The sequence below is a fragment of the Salvia miltiorrhiza genome, chromosome 6, assembly GCF_028751815.1.
Source record: "Salvia miltiorrhiza cultivar Shanhuang (shh) chromosome 6, IMPLAD_Smil_shh, whole genome shotgun sequence".
NCBI lineage: Eukaryota > Viridiplantae > Streptophyta > Magnoliopsida > Lamiales > Lamiaceae > Salvia > Salvia miltiorrhiza.
This window is the reverse complement of record NC_080392.1, coordinates 20,637,525-20,661,015: the sequence shown is the minus strand read 5'-3', so window position 1 is coordinate 20,661,015 and position 23,491 is coordinate 20,637,525. Positions and strand designations below refer to the sequence as shown.

At 36.0% G+C, this 23,491-nt stretch overlaps 4 protein-coding genes across 8 annotated transcripts; 3 read left to right on the top strand and 1 right to left on the bottom strand.

Annotated features, from left to right (window-relative positions):
- The first annotated feature begins 388 nt into the window (after positions 1-388).
- LOC130987415 (protoporphyrinogen oxidase, mitochondrial) lies at positions 389-9,294 on the top strand. Of its 5 annotated transcripts, none has more exons than XM_057910942.1 (19): positions 389-567; positions 629-671; positions 1,165-1,300; positions 1,373-1,438; positions 1,609-1,659; positions 1,746-1,802; positions 2,022-2,092; positions 3,924-3,960; positions 4,230-4,295; positions 4,479-4,519; positions 6,159-6,288; positions 6,850-7,029; positions 7,253-7,327; positions 7,677-7,800; positions 7,878-7,986; positions 8,090-8,164; positions 8,275-8,381; positions 8,755-8,889; positions 9,013-9,294. In XM_057910942.1, the coding sequence occupies exons 1-18, from the start codon at positions 477-479 to the stop codon at positions 8,865-8,867; spliced, it is 1,572 nt and encodes a 523-aa protein (XP_057766925.1). In that variant the 5' UTR covers positions 389-476; the 3' UTR covers positions 8,868-8,889; positions 9,013-9,294. The 5 variants fall into 5 exon arrangements, 4 of the variants coding, with proteins under 4 accessions (XP_057766925.1, XP_057766924.1, XP_057766927.1 ...); XM_057910941.1 differs by having other exon boundaries at positions 9,000-9,294; XM_057910944.1 differs by having other exon boundaries at positions 8,755-8,911.
- A 1,723-nt stretch (positions 9,295-11,017) lies between these two features.
- On the top strand, positions 11,018-15,066 carry LOC130987408 (probable inactive leucine-rich repeat receptor-like protein kinase At3g03770). Its single transcript, XM_057910933.1, has 7 exons — positions 11,018-12,939; positions 13,025-13,158; positions 13,709-13,952; positions 14,049-14,260; positions 14,344-14,369; positions 14,459-14,570; positions 14,649-15,066. Exons 1-7 carry the CDS (start codon positions 11,580-11,582, stop codon positions 14,874-14,876), a joined length of 2,316 nt encoding a protein of 771 aa, XP_057766916.1. The 5' UTR covers positions 11,018-11,579; the 3' UTR covers positions 14,877-15,066.
- Positions 15,067-15,993: 927 nt separating this feature from the next.
- LOC130987407 (uncharacterized) lies at positions 15,994-19,852 on the top strand. The gene is made up of 8 exons (XM_057910932.1): positions 15,994-17,105; positions 17,295-18,136; positions 18,223-18,427; positions 18,503-18,667; positions 18,739-18,912; positions 19,004-19,168; positions 19,243-19,356; positions 19,435-19,852. Exons 1-8 carry the CDS (start codon positions 16,557-16,559, stop codon positions 19,642-19,644), a joined length of 2,424 nt encoding a protein of 807 aa, XP_057766915.1. The 5' UTR covers positions 15,994-16,556; the 3' UTR covers positions 19,645-19,852.
- Positions 19,853-20,300: 448 nt separating this feature from the next.
- On the bottom strand, positions 20,301-21,794 carry LOC130987431 (probable adenylate kinase 7, mitochondrial). The gene is made up of 4 exons (XM_057910971.1): positions 21,275-21,794; positions 21,050-21,190; positions 20,745-20,936; positions 20,301-20,666 (listed from the first exon to the last, which is right to left on the bottom strand). Exons 1-4 carry the CDS (start codon positions 21,605-21,607, stop codon positions 20,517-20,519), a joined length of 816 nt encoding a protein of 271 aa, XP_057766954.1. The 5' UTR covers positions 21,608-21,794; the 3' UTR covers positions 20,301-20,516.
- Between the last annotated feature and the right edge of the window lie 1,697 nt (positions 21,795-23,491).

Genomic DNA, 23,491 nt, shown 5'->3' with positions numbered 1-23,491 from the left:
TATTTTATGTAAATATTTGATTTAAAATGTAAACGTTATATTTATTTAAAGATTAAAGTTTAAAAAAATTATAATTCCTCTCTCATTTTCTTTTTTGAGTAAATCTATTTTTTAGTTATTTTTATTTTTATTTTCATCTTTTAAATTTATATCTTTTTTTTCCTTTTCATAGTATCAATTTTTATTATTGTGATTTTTAAATTTTTTTAATATTCATCTCAAATATATTTAGTTAATTTTTTTTATTATATTTATAAATATGATAATAGAGTTTATATAAATTTATATAAATATGGAATATAAAAATATTTTGGTGCACAAATCTAGTTAGGTGAAATTGTAGAAACTGAATTTAGAGAGTGGGTTGAGAAAATTGCAGATCCGGGCCGAGCTAGCCCATATAGCGGCCCACAATAAGCCATTAACGCTGCAATTGATACGATCATCCATTACTGCAACTTCCTCCACCCCTCCCTATGCAATTATCTTCTCCAACTTCAATTCCACGACTCAAACCTCAAGTTAGCCGTCTGCCCATGGCTTCCCTTTCCAAACAAGATAAGCAAGGTGCTCTCTCTGCTCTTCTTCTAACCATAAAAACGTGCTAATTGCTTGTGTGTAATTCCAGGTTCCTCTGTTAAGAATGTTGCTGTAATTGGAGCTGGTGTTAGGTCAGTCCACCTATAATTCACTCATTACTCTGCTGAATTTTATGTTTTCATATGCTTTATCATCGTCTTGGAGAAATGTAGTTAATTTGTAGACATTGGATTGGAACAGCTTGTTTAACACTTCTATTATGAGGCATGCATAAGTTGATCATATGAAGAAAAAAAAACCAGGGGATACGGTGATCGTTACCTAATTATCTCATTGTGTCGAAATGGAATTATATAGGATGAGGTTCAAATGAGAACCCTTATTTAAATTTACAATTTTAGAACCTATGCATCACCTGTGTTTGACTCCATAAGGGGCAATAATTCCCAAAAAAAACTTACTGCGGTTAATTTTACGGCGAATGCAAGCACTTTATACGTTCGGTGCAGTGTTCTCACAAAAAAAAAGTGTTCTCATGAGAACCAACCCCCATTATATACTTATGCCCTTCCAGTTTTTGATTTTTTTTGTTTCTCTTTGTTTTTATTTTTTCTTCTTGTGAAGTGGGCTATCTGCAGCATATAAGTTGAAATTGCAAGGGTTAAACGTCACAGTCTTCGAAGCTGATGGGAGAGTTGGAGGAAAGTTAAGAAGCATTTCTCGTGATGGTTTGATATGGGATGAAGGCGCAAACACTATGGTACTCATGCTCAGGGATATGTATTCATTTATCTTGTTGTGCGTACACTGACAAGTTCTATTTTGTGGGCAGACTGAAAGTGAGGCACCTGTTGGGTTTTTGCTTGACAATCTTGGACTTAGAGATAAGCAACAATTTGTATGGTTTGCTTCTTTTATTTTGATTTTGCCTTTCTTTAGATTTGATATGTTTATCATCCTCTTGAAATTTTCCTTGTTTCTGCAAATGGTATATTTTGTTTCTTCTAACGCCATGAGTATTTGCCCATGTCAAGTTGCTGTAAAATTTAATATTGTTTTATGATGCAGCCACTTTCACAACATAAACGTTATATAGCTAAAAACGGAGTGCCGGTACTGGTAGGCTCTTCAGTCCATTTTGCTGCTGCATTATACTGGCTTCATTTCCATTTTTGGATAACTGATTGCACATTTCACCATCTCAGTTACCATCAAATCCTGTTGCGCTTATCAGAAGTAATTTTCTTTCGGCAGGGTCAAAGGTTCGCTCTTATAGTTCAACATTCTAATCATTCAAGTACAGAAGCATGAGTTATTTATTGCTTACTGCTTAATGATAAGCTCTTCTTTATTCCACGGGGAAAAGTTTTATTAAGCTGAATCAGATTGAAAGTTTGACAGTGAACCTATTCTTGTGAAATTCCTTTCTATGCTCCTATTTTTTTAAAAGCTTCTCAGACAAGGTTGTTCTCTCTTTTCAGCTTCAAATATTTTTGGAGCCATTTTTGTGGAAAAATAATAATGCATCCAAGGGGCCTGATGAAAAAGAAAGGTATAAAGAAAGTTATTTGAGTTTAATTTCTAAATCTTGTCGAGTTACTTCTCCCTCTCTCTCTCTCTATATATATATATATATATAGGGTCAGGATCCTGTGACAACTCATCTTTTTGTGAGAACGGAAAACCATGAACAAATACATAAACAAAAAACACATGAACAACAATGTTCATGACGAACCATGAACAAATACATAAACAAAACCACATGAACAGCGATGTTCATGTCTTACTGTTGAACAAACCGTTGGATTTGTCCAAATCAATGCGGTGATTAGTTCTTAGGTGTCACAAAAATATGATATTCTCACAGGAACCTCTCCCTATATATATATATTTTGTGAGAAATGACAATAAGACAATATAAATCTACGAATAAGCTGCTAGTAATTACGAATAGTCACAATTCAGTTAATATGGTAAAAATTTTGCGCCTCCGCGATTCAAGTCTAAGTTTGAATGGCTATTCATACATTACAAGAAACTTATTATTATATTTTATAGATTTATTTGTTATCAATTCTCATTCTCATGAAAGATAGCATTTTCATTGGATCATTTCTATATATATATATATATATATATATATATATATTATATGTGTAGAAAAATGAATAAGAATGACTATTTTTCGTGAGAAATGAGAATAGCGAATAAATTAGCTGCATTGAACTCTTCAAGCAGCAAAGATCACAAATTACTTGTAGGTTTAGTGCCAGAGTTGTCCGAATAAAAAGTTTTATTAAAGAGAGAGAGAGAGTCCAGGGAGAGTGTTATATTTTGTGAGAAATGAGAATAAATCTGGAACTTGAGATATTCAAATCATATGGCTGATATTTATTCAAATTAATCATGTGAAATGAGAATAACAAATAAGTTAATAAAATCTACGAATAAATTAATGTAACACATGAATATTCATTCTCATCGGGTTTAAATCCTGGAGGGGGCAAGATTTTTCCACATTAAGTGAATACGACTCTTCATGCATTACATTGATTTGCTCGTAGATTTTGTTGATTTATTCGCTATTTTCATTTATCATGAAAGATAACTATTATCACCAGATCATGAAAGATAACTATTATCACCAGATCCTCTCTCTCTCTCTCTCTCTCTCTCTCTCTCTCTCTCTCTCTCTGTGTGTGTTAGGATCTCCTAACAGAGAGAGAGAGAGAGAGAGAGGATCCGGTGATAATAGTTATCTTTCATGAGAAATGAGAATAACGAATAAATCAATGTAACAAGTGAATAGTTGTATTCGTTAATGTGGTGAAATCCACGAATAGATAAATGTAACACCTGAATACGACTATTCGCGCGTTTTTTTTTTTTTTTTTTTTTTTTTTTTTTACAACCAAAGAAAGGAAAAAAACCCACTCACACTCTAGCTCCTAGGGTGACTCGAACCCCCGACCTATTGGTTGGAGGGGAAGCGTCTTACCAACAGACTGCGCTTCATCGTCACGACTATTCGCGTGTTACATTAATTTATTAATGAAATTTATTGATTTATTTGTTATTCTTATTTCTCACGAAAGATAGTCATTCTCACTGGATCACAACCATATATATATATATATATGATCAGGTGAGAACCACATCTTTTGTATGTGCCCATTGTTATTCTCTTGTGTGTTGACTAACATTTTGAGACCTACTTGTTTGGATCTTCTGAGAAACCTTGTCATCTTGACACAGTTATCGTATCATATCTTTCGATTAATCCATTAATTGTAGTGTGTTTTTAATCATTATTTTCACTGTAATGGGGAATAGTGCTGGCTGCCTCAAGAAGCATGATTAATAATTGCTTGTGTCTGCAGCGTTGGTGTTTTCTTCCAGCGACATTTTGGAAAAGAGGTGATCCTCATAACATGGTGTACTCTTTTCTATTTATATTTTTGACCTTCAAGAATTTTCATATATATGAGAAATGAAATCCTGAAATGCCACATCTTATCATTCATTTCGGCAAGGACTTGTTCTCCGGAAAACATTAAAGAGTCATGTCTTTTAAGTTTTATGGTTTCCTTTCTCATGCTGTGCCTATGCTACTTCTGGAGGAAGATATGTTGTCAAGTTTGCTGGTTGGTTAAATATGATTAGTTTGTGACATAATTCTTGCTCAGGTTGTTGACTATCTTATTGATCCTTTTGTTGCTGGAACTAGCGGTGGAGATCCTGAGTCTCTATCAGTGAGTACTTACAAATTTCTATATTGGTTGGTGTATTTCTTGAAATTTCATAATCAAATGAAGACAGGATTCTAAGTCAAGATAAATGGATTTCTTTAAGTTGTCAATTGTCACTTCTTTTGCTTGCCCTGATATTCAAACTTGAATTGGCTAATGATAGAAATTCTCTCTTATATGGACCAGATGCAACATGTATTTCCAGATATATGGAATCTTGAGAAAAGGTAAGCTACACACGGAGTTTATTTAGATTCAATTCTTTGCAAACAGTTACTTTATTTCAGGCTCGTAAACAAAGAGGGACACAATTTTTAGTTTAGGAGGACATGTTTGCATTAGTTGTGAAAATACTTAAATAAAAAACTTACAGGAGTGATGGTTATATATACTTACATATATGAAACTTGATGTGCAATAAGAGCAAGCCTATTAAGTTGCATTGGTTTTATCGTGGGGTTCGTATCATTTTATATATATATATATAAAATATATATATATACATATAGGGAGAAGATCAAATGAGAATGGACAAATGTGGTGAGAAATGACAATGAATCTGTAACGTTATATTTTCAAATCCTATTACTGATATTTACCTAGAGGGGGCGAAAATTTACAGGTGTTTGAATCCCGAAGGGAGTGAAAATTTTATTAATTAATTGAATACCCGTTATTCAGTCATTACAAGCAGCTTATGCAACACTATATACTGAGTTATTCATTATTCTCATTTTTCACGAAAAATAGCATTCTCACTATAAGATATATACACTGATGAATAAGGTAGTATATAGAAGTGCGCTCCAATAAGACCCTTATTTTTCAATGAATAAGATATATACACTGATGAATAAGGTAGTATATACTGATGAATAATGAAATTTAAAATATTTCGCTCCCTTCAGGATTCGAACCCTAAGAAAAAAATTCGCCCTCTAGGTACAATATTAAGCATAGGATTGATAAAATTAACTCACGAGGTCGTTTTTAAGATCTCACTAAAAATAGGGGATCTCAGTATATATATATATATACAGAGAGAGAGAGACAAAAAATTGTCAAATGTGGTGAGAAATGAGAATGAATCTGGATATTCAAATCTTATGACTGATATTATATCGTGTAAAATGAAAATAATGAATAAGTCAAATATAAATATCTACGAATAAGCCGTTCAACCTGGATTCGAATCCTGGATGGGAGGAAATTTCACCACATTAACTTAATAGGCTATTCGTGCAAGCTTAAGTGACAATGGCTAAATGTGGTGAAAAATGAGAATGAATTTGGAGCATGAGATATCAAATCCTTTAGCTGATATTTATTCGAATTAATCGTGTGAAATGAGAATAACGAATAAATCAATATACATCTACGAATAAGCTGCATGTAATGCACGAATAGCCATTTAAACGTGGGTTTGAATCATGGAGGGGGCAAAAATTTCACCACATTAACTGAGTACGGGTATTCGTGCATGTACATGTACATGCACGAATAGCCATTCAAACGTGGGCTTGAATCACGGAGGGGGCAAAAATTTCACCACATTAACTGAGTACGCCAGTACGGGGTATTCGTGCATTACAAGCAGCTTATTCGTAGATTTATATTGGCTTATCCCTTATTCTCATTTTTCACAAAGATAGTCATTCTCACAGTAACCCAACCCTCTATATATATATATATATATATATATATATATATATTCTAATCCTAGACAAGGGAAACCATTTTTTTTCTTCCAAGCATGGCTGTAATTATATGAGTGCTAAAACAAGCCCACTTTATACAAATTTCTCATGCTAATCCATCATGTAAATGTCTTTCAACAGGGTCGTAATTTTTTCTGCAATTTTTCAGGTTTGGTTCAATCATATCTGGTGCTATTCAATCTAAGTTATCTGCTAAAAAGGACACATCTGGTGGAATGGACTCTTCAGCAAAGAAGAAGCAAAAACATGGTTCATTTTCATTTCTAGGTGGGATGCAGGTAGGCCTATAGACTATAGTCTTCATCTTTCTTGGTAACCACGCTTTTCATTTGCAATCAATATATTCCTGTGTTCGAAATTAATTTATGCAACTATAGTGGTTAAAGATTTTCAATTGGAACTTGTGGGTGGTCAGGATGCCTGCTCTATTGTATTACGTGTAAAAGCTGTCCAGGGAAGCATACATTAAAGCACCAACACATTGTTAGCATACTCACATAAGAGGACTAAAGCATTTTGTCTATGTACTACCTAGAATTTTAGCTTTTGTTTCCAACAATACTTTCAGAGATACGGTAGTTATTGTTACTTTAGTCAAAGTTGAGCATATAGAGGGTGTGCACCTCCTAAGCTTCTAAATAGTCTCTTCATGGTCTCAATCTTGAGCCAGAAACATGGATTTGGAGACCCGTTCTGAAATATCCTTTCAGAAGTTTAATGCAATTTGTAACATCATATGGTCACTTGTAGGCATAGTTCCTTGATGGTATAATATCATCACAACTTTGTCATGCCAATGACTATGATCGTAATGTAAGTTTGGTTTCAAATGTTTACAGACTCTCACCAATGCATTGTGCAATGAACTTGGCAAAGATGAACTTAAACTTCAATCTAAGGTGCTGGAAATTGCTTGTAGTTGCAGTGAGATGTCTCCTCAAGATAGCTGGTCAATTTCTTATGAATTGAATAACAAAAAGCTTTCCAGTGAGAAGTCCTTTGACGCATTAATAGTCACAGTAAGTGCATATGCTTTTCCAGTATTAGTAAAATAGAGTGAGGAAGCAGTCCTCACTTTCTTACGTTCACTTCACATTGATAGGTTCTGTTTTTTTTGTTATCATGATAGCGACTATCAAGGTTTTCAATGTAACATGCTATGTGATGACAAGTTCCTCTATATTTTGAATCTTAGATTGTGCATAAGGATGGGTGTTTATAGTTTCCAGTGTCTTCCATTAGGCCCCACTTTCTGATGTTAAACAAATGAAGATTACCAAACGAGGAAGCCTGTTTCCCCTAGATTTCATTCCTGAGGTATGCAACTCTGGTTGTTCTTTGTTTACATCTAGATGTAATCTATACTTGTACAAATTTGACAGGTCTTTGAACTTTGAAGTTCTTTAATCAGTATAATGATTATAAACATCTCAAAGTTAATTCCCACTGAAGAAAAGGCTGTGGAGGAGAAATTAAAATTTTGCCTGTAGAGTGAAAGACTGCAGAACAAATTGGACACTGACACCAATTTATGATATTTTGGGTCTAATTTCAACTCTTACTTGAGTTGACCATTAGAAGAATTAGTCACACAGTCATCAGGGACCCTATCTTCTATATCTACTGCCTTCAATGAGAATTATGGTGTTCATGCCTTTTCGTTCAGGTTAGTTATTTACCAATGTCTGTCATAATCACGACATTTAAGAGGGAGAATGTAAAGCGACCACTTGAAGGCTTTGGCGTTCTTATACCCTCAAAAGAGCAACAAAATGGTTTGAGAACACTTGGTAATGTGATTTTTTTAGCCTCATGATTTCTTATTTTACTGTCCATTTATTTATGCTATAATGTTTCCTGCTTACAGGCACCCTCTTTACATCGATGATGTTCCCAGATCGGGCACCCTCTGATGTTTATCTCTACACTACATTCATTGGTGGAAGTAGAAATCGGGAACTAGCGAAAGCTTCAAGGTGTTAACAGCTTGACTATATATATATATTTTCAGTTTTGCTTTAATTTTAGAATCTTTTGTCCACATCTGTTACCCCACAAATTCTGTTACTTCTGTGGCAGTGATGAATTGAAGCAGATAGCGACTTCTGATCTCAGACAGCTATTAGGTGCAGAGGGGGAACCTGCCTTTCTGAAGTAATTTTGCTCAACTCGGATCATGTAGTGGGCTTTTGAACTAAAGAGCTCTTGTAGTAAATGAACCCATTACTAGTAGGTTTTCTTACAGGTTATGTGCTTGATTGCAGTCATTATTATTGGAGCAAAGCATTTCCCTTGTATGGGCTAAATTATGGTTCGGTCATTCAAGCTATTGACAAGATGGAAAAAGACCTCCCAGGACTTTTTTACGCTGGTAAATGTTCACCTTATGTTATTGTTGTCCTCTACTTTTTTCATAAGCTAGTAAAAACTCAAATGTGAATGGAGTAGTGGTAACTTCTTATTTGCTGAAAGCTATTCTTATCCAATTTCTCTGGACTACGTTTTTTCAACATATTCCTCACCTTGGCTTGTGGTTGACTTTAAGGAATGATACGTTATTATATATACAGAAACGTGGAATAACTATAGTGGAAATTCGGAAATGAATTTGAGGGAACGTGATATGTTGAGCTTGGGAAAACATCAGCTTTATAGTAACTACAATGCGTAGAATTTTGATAGATTAATGCACTTTGGTAAAATCTGGTAGTATGGTAATTCCTCTGTTGCATTTCTAATGCTAGGAAACCACAAGGGAGGATTATCAGTTGGCAAAGCAATCTCAACCGGCTGTCAAGCAGCTGATCTTGTTATGCAATATCTTAACTCTAGTTCTGATGCTAAAGAGAAATTGTGATGAAGAGATATATCCCTTGTTGGTACGAGATACCGTGACTGCTGGTTTTGCCCTCATTCTCTTCAACTAAACAATGAGTCATCGTTTTCACTTCTGATTCTTCACATATTTCCTTCCCTCATTATTTTTCAGAATATCTGTACAGGAACGAGGTTCCACCCAGTGAACTACGAGTCGATCTTTGGTAAAGCACGCTGTGTATCAGTAGGCAAAACGGGTCACGGGCTGCAGTCGGGTCGAGCCCTGCCAAAAGGGACAGCTTGTGATCGTCTATCTAAAACTATTCTACTTTATGTGATTAACATTACTCTCTAGTACATTTGCTATAATTCTTGATCTATTCAAGAATTGTGGAATGTATCGATTGTTGTATGTTAGTAGACGACAATGATGTTAGTTTGGTGCTTTGTCTTTTAGCTTTTTGTCATTGAAATTGGCCCCCTTTAATTTGTTTTTGTCTATTTAGTAGCTTTAGTACAAGTAGTGGTATCTGTTCACAGTTTTCTGAAAAGTGGTCACAACATTCTCTCACATTCTATTTTTCTCTGAAAGTGGGTGCAAGTTTTCAACTGACCGTTAACATTTCTTCTTTTTAATCATCTTTTTTCTTTTATCATTATTTGAATTATTATTTGACCTGGGAAATCTCACAACATTGACTGCCCTAGTATATGTTTCATTTTTGAATTTTGTTGAATCTCATATTTAGTGAAAGAAATAATAGAAAGAGAAAACAACAAAATTATACGGTATGCTTAGTAAGCTTTAATATCTTTCGGAATACATTGTCATAGTGAAATTTCATTTTCTTCATATCTACTCATAGTAAATTAGTAATTATAATATCCGACTTACTACCCCTTTTTGGAGTAAAATTGTTTAACTACACTGGAAAAGGAAACGTGGGGTGAGGCTTTGATGACAGAGGGATTTGCATGTGTTTTTGTGCAAATTGACTGACTAATCATCATGCTAAACTATTTAATATTGTTATTTAAAGCTCTAAAGCCCAAGTTTTAAAGGAATCAATGACTTGGTTTTGTTGCTTTGTGTGTACTAACGTGGACTCCTTTTCTAAACCGGGTTTCATTTCAGCTCCCAATAAATAAATACTACAGTGTGCCAACTTTTATTTCTTCACTACTCTTTTTTTTCCCTTACCAATAACGACGTGCATTTTTTGTTTATTAGGTTCCATATAAGAAAACAAAAACAACTTTTCCCATTTATCAAAAGTTCTCTCAATCTCAATCAAGGAAAATTATTGACAAATCATGATTTTTCAATGGATAGATTAATATCTATAAATTGTCATTTTCAATTATTTGAAATTAGATTGTTCCGAGATTACTCGAAATTGAATTGATCCAAGATTATTCAAAATTAATATTGCCAAAGGGAACAGACCTTGACTTATAAGTCAGAACTAATCTTACGTGACATTACTAAATAATAAGATTAATCATACCTAATCTTTCAAATTAAACGGTCGCATACATATCAATATTACCAAGTAAGAAAAATGTATCAACATTACCGCTAAAGTTTTGATGGGATTGTCTCCATGTTTCGCTCTCCCAATTATTTTGACTGTGATTTTATATGAACTTGGTGCTTTGAACTCGGTTGGAGCAATAATATTTATTTTATTATTTATATACAAATGTTACCACTAAAGTTTTTTCCATTTTATTGTAAAAAGAGAAAATAAAATTAACAAAATGGTTATAATTTATACTCTCTCCGTCCCACCAGTTAAGTCTCCTCCCACTTTTCATACATATTAAGAAAATGTATTCAATCTTTATGTTTTTATCTTTTACACCTTTATTTATTATTTTCACACATTATTTTCATATTTAAGTGAAGTATTAAATAAGGTTAATTTAGTAAAAATAATATTTTTATATATTATTAATTAAAAAAGTGGACTATCTTTTTAGGACATCCCAAAATAAAATAAGAAACTAATTTCATGAGATCGAGGGAGACGGAGGGAGTAATTGATATATCCAATTATACTACCGAGGTTATTAAGTGTCATGCTAATTGTGGACTGTGGTGTAATATATACAATTAATTGTACTAGTTGGCTAATAAGTAATCAGGTGTGAAAAGAAAAAGGAAGGAAGTTAAGATATCTTTTGCAAATCATAATTGCACCTTCTTTGGTGACAAAAATCTTTTTGTCTGTGTATAGATTTGAAACTTAGGATTTTTAACATGTAACTGGTTTTTGTTTTCCTTTGTTTTCTCGTGTTGAGTTTCACAGTGACAGACAGTGCTCCATAACCATACCATATCACCTCAGCCATTAATGCATAGATCTAAAGACGACAAAAGAAGTTGCTACTCTCGTCTTGTTTTCTTCCATGATTATGAATGAATGAATGCATCAATGCCGGTAGCAGTAAATGCTGATTCTTCCCTTTCAACCGCCTTTCATTATTAGCCCACTTCTTTTAATTCCTTCCCATTTATGTGAAATTCTTTCAAGTTTCACCCACTTGCTCCACACTTCCCTTCTATTCATTTCCATCGATTTTGTCTTCGTTTTTTATTGTCTGTTTCTCAACTATCCAACATTCTTCTCAATATCTTATCTCTACCCCTGTCCCATATTTCCGCAAATTTCTGAATTTTGAGAAACAAGTAGCTGATGGGCCTTTAACCAAAGCTGCAATCTTTAGGGCTCTTGCTGAACTTGTGCAAATGGGGTGTTCAAATTACTGTGTTTTAGTGTTTCTTTCATGGCTGCTGCTTGCTTCGAGCACTCATGAGCTGAAAAGCTACGAAACGCAAGTTCTTCTTCAGCTGAGGAAGCATTTGGAGTACCCTCTGCCTCTCAGCAGCTGGGAGAATTACGATGCCGATTTCTGCAATTTGTCGTCTCCACCGCAGCTCACCATCAAATGTGAGAATGATTCTGTCACCGAGCTTCGAATCATGGGAGACAAGCCTGCAAAGGTGAGTACCGAATTCAGCGGGTTTGCAATCCCAAATCTCACATTGTCTCAGAGTTTCTCTATGGATTCTTTCATTACAACGTTGACGAGGTTGTCCAGCTTAAGGGTTGTCACTCTAGTGGCTCTAGGCATATGGGGTCCACTGCCTGATAAAATCCATAGGCTATATTTGCTAGAAGCTTTAGACATGAGTTCAAATTTCTTGTTTGGTTTGATCCCTTCTCAAATGTCAAGAATGGTTAAGCTTAGGAGTTTGAGCTTTGATGAGAACTATTTCAATGGTAGTGTTCCCGAGTGGTTGGATTCGTGGTCGAATCTCACTGTGTTGAGCTTAAAGAACAATAGATTGAGTGGTGAAGTCCCTTCTGCAGTGTCAAGAATTACAGCACTGAGTGAGCTAGTATTGTCACACAACTTGCTCACTGGGAAGTTGCCTGATCTGAGCAGCCTCTCGAGTTTGCAGTTGCTCGATTTGAGAGAGAACGGTTTGGACTCCGAATTGCCTTCCCTGCCAAAAGGGCTGGCTAATGTGTTTCTAAGCAACAACTCGTTTTCTGGTAGCATACCCCAACAATTTGTTATGCTGGATCAACTTCAGCATCTTGATTTGTCGAATAATCATCTTAGTGGAACCCCTCCTGCTCTGCTTTTCTCTCTCCCAAATATTAGTTACTTGAATCTGTCATCCAATGCTCTTAGTGGATCACTTGCTGAGCATCTTAACTGTGGAGTGGGACTTAGTTTGATCGATCTTTCTGATAATAAATTGGTAGGCCAGCTTCCCGATTGCTTGGACAGTGCAGGAGAGAACAGAATAGTCAAAATTAGTGGGAATTGTTTCTCCACTGATGCAAGAGATCAGCATTCTGCAGCATACTGCAGAGACGTTGATAAGGACAAAGGAGGATCTAGAATGAGGGAGATAGTCGTTCTGGCTGGTGTGATTGGGGGAATTGTCGTTGTAGTGATAATCCTCTTGCTCGTTGGTCTTCTCTTTTTCTGTAAAAGGCACCGAACACAGCATGCTGTAGTTCAGCATATTGCACCTAAGGTTAAGCAAGACGATCCACCATCTGGGATTTCCTCCGAACTCCTAGCAACTGCCCGTATGTTCTCTTTTCTACATTATGATCTTTTTAATCAAGTATATATATATTTTTAATCTTGAATTCTTGTTTTTCCTTCTATCAGGGATCATTTCTCAAGCATCAAAAGTTGGGAATCAAAGTTCTGCATCGTATAGGGTGTTTACTGTAGCAGAACTTGAAGAAGCTACAAAAAACTTTGATCAGTCGACTTTCTTGGGCGAGGGTTCTTTCGGAAAGGTAGCTTGAGACCTACACCATGTCATAGTCTCTGTGTTGCCCCTTTCTTTAGGTGACTTTAATTTGAGCATTATTCGTAAGTACTGCTGAAAAGCTAGTATTCTATGGAAATATTGTTGATCCTGCTTGCAAAAATGGCATAGTTTCAAGTTTCGTTTAGGTGAGTAGAGAGTGAGAGAGGAAATTCTCATGCTTAACAGAAAGTAGTTTATTGTAGTATGAGCTCCAGCTTCGGAAGTCACATGTCTCATTGAGCAGGCTTAGCCAATTATGGAGTTATTTTCGCCTCAGAACACAGTCTTCGACTCTTTGATGTGATTTTGCATATGCTGCATTAATTAGAAACATAATTTTAATTGATGCCAAAAGAAGAAATTAGTCAGTAACTAGAGTTTTCGGATTCGACTATGAGAACCACGTTCTAAATTCCTATGGTTTGAAATTTCTACTATGATTAACGACATTCAAAGCATAATTTGAAGAAAAATACCTCCTTCATATTTTTTATAGTTTTAAGTTGTTTCTTACTACGTTGCCTTCACTTGTTCAGGTTTACAAGGGAAGGTTGGATAATGGAAGCTCTGTCGTTATACGGTCTTTAACTCTATATAGAAAATGCTCAATTCAAAACCTCAAGCTGCGGCTTGATTTGCTTTCAAAGCTTCGTCACCCTCACTTGGTTGCCCTTCTTGGTCACTGCATTGATGATGGAATGCAAGATGACTCGTCTGTACGTAGGTTGTATCTCGTTCAAGAATACGTTCCTAATGGAAACTTCCGCTCTCATCTTTCAGGTACTAAAATTATCAAAGAATATGAAGCACCGATCTTTTATACAAGACGAAGGTTATCAAGTTTATAAATGATGAATTTGTCGTGTTGGTGTACAGAGAACTCCCCGGAGAAGGTCCTGAAGTGGGCAGAAAGATTGGCCGTTCTAATTGGTGCAGCCAAGGCTATCCATTTTCTGCATACCGGGGTAATTCCCCCGTCTCTGAGCAATCGTCTAAAGACCAACAATATACTGATCGACGAGCATGGGATTGCAAAGCTTAGTGATTATGGAATGTCCATCATTGCAGATGAAACTGAAAAATCTGATGTAGGCTCCTCCCTCCATTCAGTTTTGAAATCACATTTAATTAAATCTTGTAAGACCTAACCAATAGTTTGTCTCCTTTGCAGGCAAAGGGAGACGCGATCAAATCAGGGTACACAACTCAAAAACTGCTACATTACTCCCACTAGCTTCTTTGTCGTGCCATGTCGTTTATTTATAAAGTTGATAATATTATTGCAGGCAGGTCGATAAGTTGCAGGATGATGTTCACAATTTCGGGTTCATATTACTGGAGTCTTTGGTAGGTCCTATAACAAGTGGAAAAGGAGAAGCATTTCTACTAAATGAGATGGTATGCAGTTGTAGTTGATAATCTATGTATGCATGTGAAGGGTGTTGTTTTCTTAATATGTGTATGTATGTATCTCAGACGTCGTTCAGCAGCCAAGATGGTAGGCGAAAGATAGTGGATCCAATGGTGCTAACGACGAGCTCACAGGAATCGTTGTCGATAGTGATATCAATCACCAACAAATGTATATCGGGTGAATCCTCAGGGCGGCCCTCGTTTGAAGACGTGCTGTGGAACTTGCAGTACGCAGCTCAAGTGCAGGCCACGGCCGATGCAGATAGCGCGTCTCATCAGAGCTTCGGTTAAGAAGGAGCCTCATTCTTTTATTAACTTCATAGTAGTAGATTTACAGGTTAGAGAGTGAGATTGCCAAAATGTAAATGATTGATTTCCCACAGTTTGATTATTTATTTATTTATTTATCCTTGGGAGGAAGGAAGCACTTGAATGAGCAGTGAATTGATTTGTGTTACTAATAGAGTTAGGCATTGAGTTAGCTTGGCTTAGCAGCATAAAAGATTAGTTGTAGTCTGCATTGATATTGAGACGACGCTGACTTTTCAACTTACCATTCTAAAGTTGATGATCAACAATTCTCAAACATCAACTCCCACTCTCTCACAACTTTACTTATTTCTAGAGAGAGACAAAAGATTTCATTCTTCTACTTGTGATCATGACACCCCAACCTACTCTCTCTCTCTCTTGCTGGTAAAATGAGACCTATTCACATTTTTGAGCCTCACCCAAATAAAAAGGGAGCTTCAGTATAACATAACTACTGCAACTATCTTAAAATTATCCAAATTTAGGTGAGTAGTAGAATATGTACTACAATATTTAGTTGCGATTTCATCATAAGAAAAATGGAAAATATATTTTTCCTAAATAACAAGACAGCCTTGGCATAGAGTTGGGCGTATATGAAGAGCAGAAGCTCAAAGCACGAACCACATTTTATGCGTATTCACGTGACACCATCACATCTATTTCCATAAATAAATAAATTAAGAAGCATAAATGTTTGCTTAGTGCAGACAAATGCTCAGTCACGCCATTCTAATCAGTATTACCACAAAATGTTTTATTATAAATTAGGCGCATCTTTTGATACGTTCTTTATTTTAGTATTAATCTTAATACATACAAATAATAAAACTAATTTTTTTTAATTATTTTAATAAATTAAAACTTTACAATTTTAATAATTTCTACTACTTATTTAAGTTAATTTTATTTTATTCAATCCAATTAAAAAAAATGAAATCTAAGAAATTCTAATATTAAAGGTGAAAAAACATAACCATGCAATACAAACCTCTTGCTTAGTTTGATACTACATTGTTTAATTTGAGTCTTGTTTTTTGTGTATATTATCAGAAAACGACATTCTTGTGCCTCAACAATCTCTCTCTCTCTCTCTCTCTCATCACTGTGACTGTGAGTGCTTTTCTTCTTCTTAATTCCTTGTCTTGTTAAATTTGTTGGGCATTCGTCTTCGAGTTTAGTATCTTCTCTTCTCCATATAATACGTATTACTGCATTCATATGATGATGTATGATGTATCCATTCCTAACTGCAGCATTTCATTCTCATACATTTATTGCTCCTTTGTTTTCGATTTTGAAGCTCTAACCGTTTCAGCTCCAACAATTTAAGCTTTCGACTCTGCGTGTGAATGCGTCATTGCTTTTCTTTTGAAGCGGATGTGTCACCCACCCACCACATTTAGTATTGCAATTCACTCTTGCAATAAAAATCTCTTGTTTGCGATCCTAGCTAGTAGCCACATTGATGTAGCAATGCTTCTTCGTGTGAGGACCAAAACCTAGAAAAGCCCTTGCAACTTTGTTCATATTGTTAGGGTTGTTGACTAGAAATCATGCTTTAGAGCTGCTACTTATGTATTCAGAGTGCGTATTGTTACATGTTTGCATATTTAGTACTGTAATTCATTCTTGCTACCTACAATTTTGCACTCCACAATGGTTCTAGGTGTGAGTACCACAACCCAGAAAAGCCCTTCTTCACTTGAGTTTGACTATGTTGTTCATATAGTCGAGGTGAAGCCATGGCCCCCGTCTCTGTCTCTGAGAAGACTAGGCTCCGTTGTGATCCATTGGGAGCACAGTGACGGGGTCTGTGGCTTCACCAATCAAGCTGTGCCTGGAGATGGAAGAATTGAATTCAATGAATCTTTTGGAGTGAGGGAGACAACCAACAAGTGCATTGAGTTTAATCTTTATGAACCGAGATGGGACAAGGGGTTGAAAGGTCAGCTGCTGGCAAGTGTAGTTTTGGATTTGAGTGCATATGGTGTTATTACGCAAGATTTGAGCATTAGCGCTCCTATTCACTGCAAGAGGACTTACAGGAATGCTGCTCAACCTCTTCTTTTCCTCAAACTCCTGCCGGCCTCCTCAATCAGAGAATCTGTTTCTTCATTGATGAATGATGAATATGCAGAAGAAGCATCATTTACTACTCATGATCACTCTTCCCCAAATGCCACTTCATCACTTTCAGATAAAAAGGTACAAGACTTGTGTCATCTTTTCTCTATTCAGAGGTTTAATGTTTCACTCTTTTCTAGTCTAAGTAAGATCTCAAAGATGCAATTTCTTTTAACCATAAGACCCCATCACATTGCAATACTTGTTTGGTTGCTACTTTTTGTAATGCAGTAGATCACAATTTGATTGGAAGATGGGAATTGTTTGCAGATTGCAGTGAATGGTAGTGCAAAAGTTGGCCATGAGGAACAAGCGACTGAATCCTCCTCATCGCTGGATTTATCTTCTGATATTGCATGGATCTCAAGAAGAGTTAAATCTCACAGTTTGCAGTCATCTGCAATGAAAGAAGCAGATAAACGGCAGAGTGAACGTCACAAGGAAGAAGAAGGAATTGTTGCAACTGGTAAAAGGGATTCGAAAATCCGTCTTAGCTCTGAAGAAAGCATGACTAGTCTTTCCAAGGCATCGAGAGCAGTGATAAATCAACAAGAGGACCTGCTTGTGGCTGGAAGAACAAACTCTCCACCTCTAAATGAAATGAGGAAAAACCATGTTGAAAAGCATGTGGAAGAGGAAGAAGTTGAGAATGAGGTGCTAAACCTAAACATATACCCTCGAGTTGATATGCAGAAGGGAATGACATTGGAAAATGGTGTGGCTTCTTCAACCAAAGAAAGTGTCCTAGCCCACAATGGCGGATCAACCAGAAGAAACCATTATGTGACAGGCTCGATAAGCAGTGAGCGCAAGGCATTTAGAATGGAAACAAGGAGCCTCGTTTCAGAAGGCCGGATTCAGCAGTTGGAACACAGAGTAAAGATTTTGGAGGGGGGATTGCGGGAAGCAGCAGCCCTCGAGGTGAGCCTTTACTCAGTGGTTGCAGAACATGGAAGTTCCATGAATAAAGTCCATGCTCCAGCGCGGCGCCTCTCAAGGCTATATTTCAATGCCAATAAGCAGAATCCGAAATCAGGGAGAGAGAGTGCATCTAAAAGTATTGTGTCTGGATTAGTTTTAGTTGCCAAAGCATGTGGTAATGACGTTCCTAGGTATGCCTTATCTTTCTGGTGACACACTCAAATCCTTGCTTGTTTTCTCTTTTGCCCTCATGTTGTTGTCTGTGTTATATATATAGATTGACTTTCTGGCTGTCGAATGCCATAGTACTAAGAGCGATAATCAGAAAATCATTTGGAGACAGTGAGATTCAGATACGTAATAGTGGAAAGAAGAAATCATCAGCACTTACAAGAGGGGGTGAGAAGGAGAATCTTGTAGGTTCACTGGAAAAGGCACAAGGATGGATATTTTCAAGAATCATTGAATCTCTGTGGTGGCAGGTATTGTATGATTGATATTGTTTGCACTGAATGATACGAAGCCAATCTCACTAAGCTATTATCACTTTTGTCCAGACTTTTACTCCACATATGCAGTGTGGTGGTAACGGAACAAGGCGGCAGCTAGGGAACTTCTCTGTTGAGCTGTGGAAGAAGGCTTTCAGGGATGCATGCGAAAAGATATGTCCTGTTCGAGGTGGAGGACACGATTGTGGCTGTTTACCTTTGCTATCCAAACTGGTACACTACTTCTCCATATTAACTAATACTCCCCCTTGAAGCAAATGATGATGATGATACTCGTTGCCTAGATTATGGAGCAACTGGTTGCGCGCCTAGATGTGGCTATGTTCAATGCCATCCTTCGAGAATCAGCTGATGAGATTCCAACAGATCCTCTAGCGGATCCCATCACTGATGCTAAGGTGCTTCCAGTTCCACCAGGGAAACCTAGCTTTGCTGCTGGTGTGCAGCTCAAAAATGCGGTACAAATACAATGCAAGGGATAGAGATATTGCATTCTTCTTTCTCTTCTTGCATATATATGAACCCATTAAACATGTGATGCTACAACAGATTGGGAATTGGTCTAGATGGCTGAGTGATCTGTTTGAGATGGATGGCGATGACAAGGACGAGGGCAAGACAAGATCATCAAAATCCTTCAGTATGCTAAACGAGCTGAGTGACCTTATGATGCTTCCCAAGGATATGCTGTTGACCCCATCCATTAGAAAAGAGGTTCATTCATTTGCTTTGCTTCTTATATGATATGATATTCATTTCTGCATATGTATATTGATTCGCGCCTTCAGGTCTGTCCTACATTCGGGCTAGCACTACTCATGCGGATTCTCGACTCTTTTGTCCCCGATGAGTTTTGCCCCGACCCCGTTCCTGCAGCTCTTCTTCAAGCTCTAAGTTCACAGGTCTTTCTTATTCTTTGCATTTTAATTTGAATTGGGAGATTTATTAGTAAATTATGATTCTGTTACTGATTATGACAGGACTTGGGAGAAGACGCAATAGTGAACCTTCCGTGTGAGGCAGCAGCTATTGTATATGAGCCACCATCAGTCGTTACTGTTGTGGGCGGCCTTTCGAAGCTCAACACGAGCGACGACGACGAGCTCGACCAACTCGACTCACCTCTCATCCTCCGCTCATCCCCGCCTTCTCTTAGGTATCAACTGCTTCGCCAAGTTTGGAATCACTAACAAACCAACCCCCATTACAACCTCTTAATTGTTGTTTGTTACAAATTCATCTCACTTTCTTTGTTAAATCTATTCAAAAGAAACCACCTTTGATTTGCCACCAATAGAGAGAGGCTTTGTAGACTGTAGTTGCAATTTCCACTCAATTTCTTTTGTTTCATGGCCAAAAGTTGAATCTATAATAAAGCAACCACTTTTCATCTTGCTACCAACAATCTTTAACAAGGTGTTAAGTCACTCAAGATTAAATTAATTAGGGATCACCAAAATTTAAATTAATTCTGTCACAGTAAAAGGTCAAAACTCATAAGACAACTAATCCTACCTGACACTAACTCGATATTGTGCTCGTTTGATTCAAGTAGAGGAATGAAAAGGGATAACAATAACCATTATATTTATTGAGTGTGATTTAACAATGAAAATGAAATATTAGTAAGGGATTCCCTTTTTATTATCTCCCCTCTATTTTGAGGGATAACAAATTAGGTGATTGAGTTACCTTCAAGTAAGGGTAATGATTATCTCATTATCCAAACCAAACAACAAGTAATGAATTCAATTACTTGATTCCCTTTCCAACCTCTAAAAACATCCAATCAAACGTGGGCTAAAAATTAATCTAATAACACATCACTAGAGTAAATCCTATCTAATTCACCAGATCAAAATATCATCATGTATAATGCCGGACAAGGTTTACACTCATTTAGCTATAATAATAGTAATATGTGTCTTTGAAAGCACATACGCAAAAAGAAGGGAAAAAAAAAAGGACAAAAAGCAAAAAGCATTCCTATCACAAAATTGCATGATATGATCTACAAAAAAATATCAAAGATAATAAGGAGCAGTGAGAGAAAGGGGCAAAATTAGGCAGTCAACTTGTGAGAAGAATTGGCAGTCATGTGCTGCAGCTGCAATGCAGCCAAAAGGCCTTCCCACGTATCTCCTGGTGCACCTGCCACTTGGAAGTTCACAAGCTTCTTCTGTTGCTTGTAGTATTCTTCTAGACCCTTCATCTGCACCAACACCAACCCATTACTATCTCATTCTCATATCTAATCATTCACCACCAATCAAATTAGGTTAAGACATACCTGCTCCGTATACATACTACCAAGTTTCTCCTTCAACATGGCGTCAGACTTGGCACTCAAACTAGCCATGGGATTTAATTCTTGGCAAGGAGAATATATTCCACTCTCTAAATTTGTTTTCTTTACCACAATACCGTCCTTGCACTTGAGATTCAGTACCAAATCTATGTCTGCAATTTCATCCAATATCTCCTGCAATTTTACCAACAAGCATAATAATGAGACAACATCTTTTTTCTGAATTTCTTCTACAGCAACTGAAAAGCCATTCAAATCAGACTAGAAAAAAGGGGGGAAGCACTTACGGCTTGAATCGCGGTTCGAGGAATTCCATCCAAAATGAAGCCGGTTTCACCCCTGCAATACCCTTCCTCTAGCCTCTTGGATAAAAGCCCAAATATTACATCTTCTGGAACTAACTTTCCTTGGTTCACTGCATCAGCAATCTAGTTCAACACCAAAATCATCAAAATCATTCTTCATGCCCACAAAATTAATCAAATATTTAAGGGCGAGAAGAGGAATTAAACCTTTTTATATAGAGGGGAAGTAGGGTTGAGCTCCTGTCGAACGAGGGATCCCATGGAGATGTGAGGCACCTCCAGAAGCTTGGAGAGGCGGTGGGCGTAGACATGTCGACGGACCAAAGGATCGCCCATGATCACCCATTGCACACCTCTCCCCGGAGTCTCCCAGCCGTCCGATTCCTCCATTCCTCGGCGGTGCGCCTCCGGCTCCTCCTCAGCATCGTAAGAATAGTAATAATCGTAATCGAGCTGAGCGGCAGCTGATCCGTAGCCTCGGCGCAAGGGAGAGGAGAGGCGCGCAGCCAGTGCACCAAGGCGGCGCGTGAGCACTGACATGGCGGCGCAGAGCGGAATGAGGAAATGGTAAACGGAGAAGAGAAGAGAAGAGAAGAGGAGGAAGCTAAAGAGGGTTTGTGGAGACCACGATTTGGGGTTTTAGAGCGCTGCCGTTATACATTTGACACTGCTTTCTTCCAATATTACTTTTATGCCACTCAACCCCAAATACTCAAAATCCATCAAAATTTCTCTTCAATTCCAATTCAGCCCATTTACTATTTTGGTTCAAATTCCGATTAATCGAACTTTTGAATATTTCATTTTTATAATTAAAATTATTATCAAAAGTAGTAGTAGAAAACTATAATAAAATCAAAATAAATTCAATGTCAATAAAATTTTTTCTCTCCGTCTCATAAAAAAAATATCACAGTTTTCATTTTCGTATGTCTCATTAAAGAAAATCACTTCTAATTTGGAACATGACTCACTTTCTTTTTTTTAACCACAATTACTCATTTTCACATAACTCCACAATTAATTCTACCACGATCACTATATTCCACTCAACACATTATTTATCAATACTTTTCTTAAAACTCATATCATCCCCAAATGATACTCTCTTATTGAACGAGTGAAGTATACGATATATTTTGATATATTAAAAAATTAATTACGTATAAATACATTAAATATATTTAAATTTTAATTTTTAATCAATACTATTTTGAATAAATTAATGCATGAATTATAAATTTATTAAAATTTAATCCGAATTAAATTTAAAACAACATTTAAAATTGTTCCCCCCCCCCTCCCTTTCTTCTTCTTTATTTTCGTCACACTTTTCTACTTTTATTTCTTTGCTTTTATTTTTTCATTTTTCTTTTCTTCTTTTTCTATTTCGTCTCGGATCTTATTTATTCTTTTTCTTCTATTCTTCTTCTTCTTTTCTTTATAACAATATTTGAACATAGATAATGCTTATAAATTAGGCAAGTAGAGCTACAATATACTCCTTCCGTCCTTATAAAAAGTTGAATGTGTTGTGAGTGTAGTAAGTATCATACTTTATTGTGAGTGGAAAACTTATCAAAAATAAATTGGATACATTTTATGAGAACGAACGAAAATGACAAATTGGATATTTTTTATGAGGACGGAGGGAGTACAAAACAAAAAACATAAAAAAAAATTAAAAAAAAATAAGAGATATTTGTCTTTGCAGTTCTAGTGACCTAGTTTATAATATATACTATCTATAATCTATTATCGGTGTGAGGAGGAGAATAAACAAGAAAATGAAAGAAATAAAAAAGAAAGGGAAAATAAAAAATAAAAGCAAAGAAAAAAAAATAATAATAAAGGTCATCGAAAAATAGAGAAGCAAAAAGGAAAAAATATAATTAAATGCGGCATTAATTTTAATTTGAGCTAAATTTCGAAAATATCAAAGTATATGTACTAATTGACCAACAACTCATGTAAAAATGCCACTTAAAATTAAATGTGACTGAAATTTTAACTCAGGATCTAATATCAAAAAGTTTAAAATTTACTTCTTCCGTCTCGCGAAACTTGATCATTTTTTTTTGGGCACGAGTTTTAAGAAGTTAGTATTTAATGTGTTAAATGTGGTAGATGAAAAAGTGAATAATGAAAAAAAAAACTTTTGTCATATAAAAAAAATAATTAAACTTTACGGGACACCCCGAAAAAAAATACTGATTAGGTTTCGTGGACGGAGGAAGTATGTATTAGTAATTGATAAAAAAAAATAGCGTTGGTTAAAAATCAAAAGTTAGGTATACTTCGTGTATATTCAAACAATTAACCCTATATTAAATATTTTAGCCTTTAAGATTTGTACGAAGTTTTAATTAAATAATTAAAGGCTATATATTTGATACTGTTGTAAAACTGAGCTCTTATCACAAA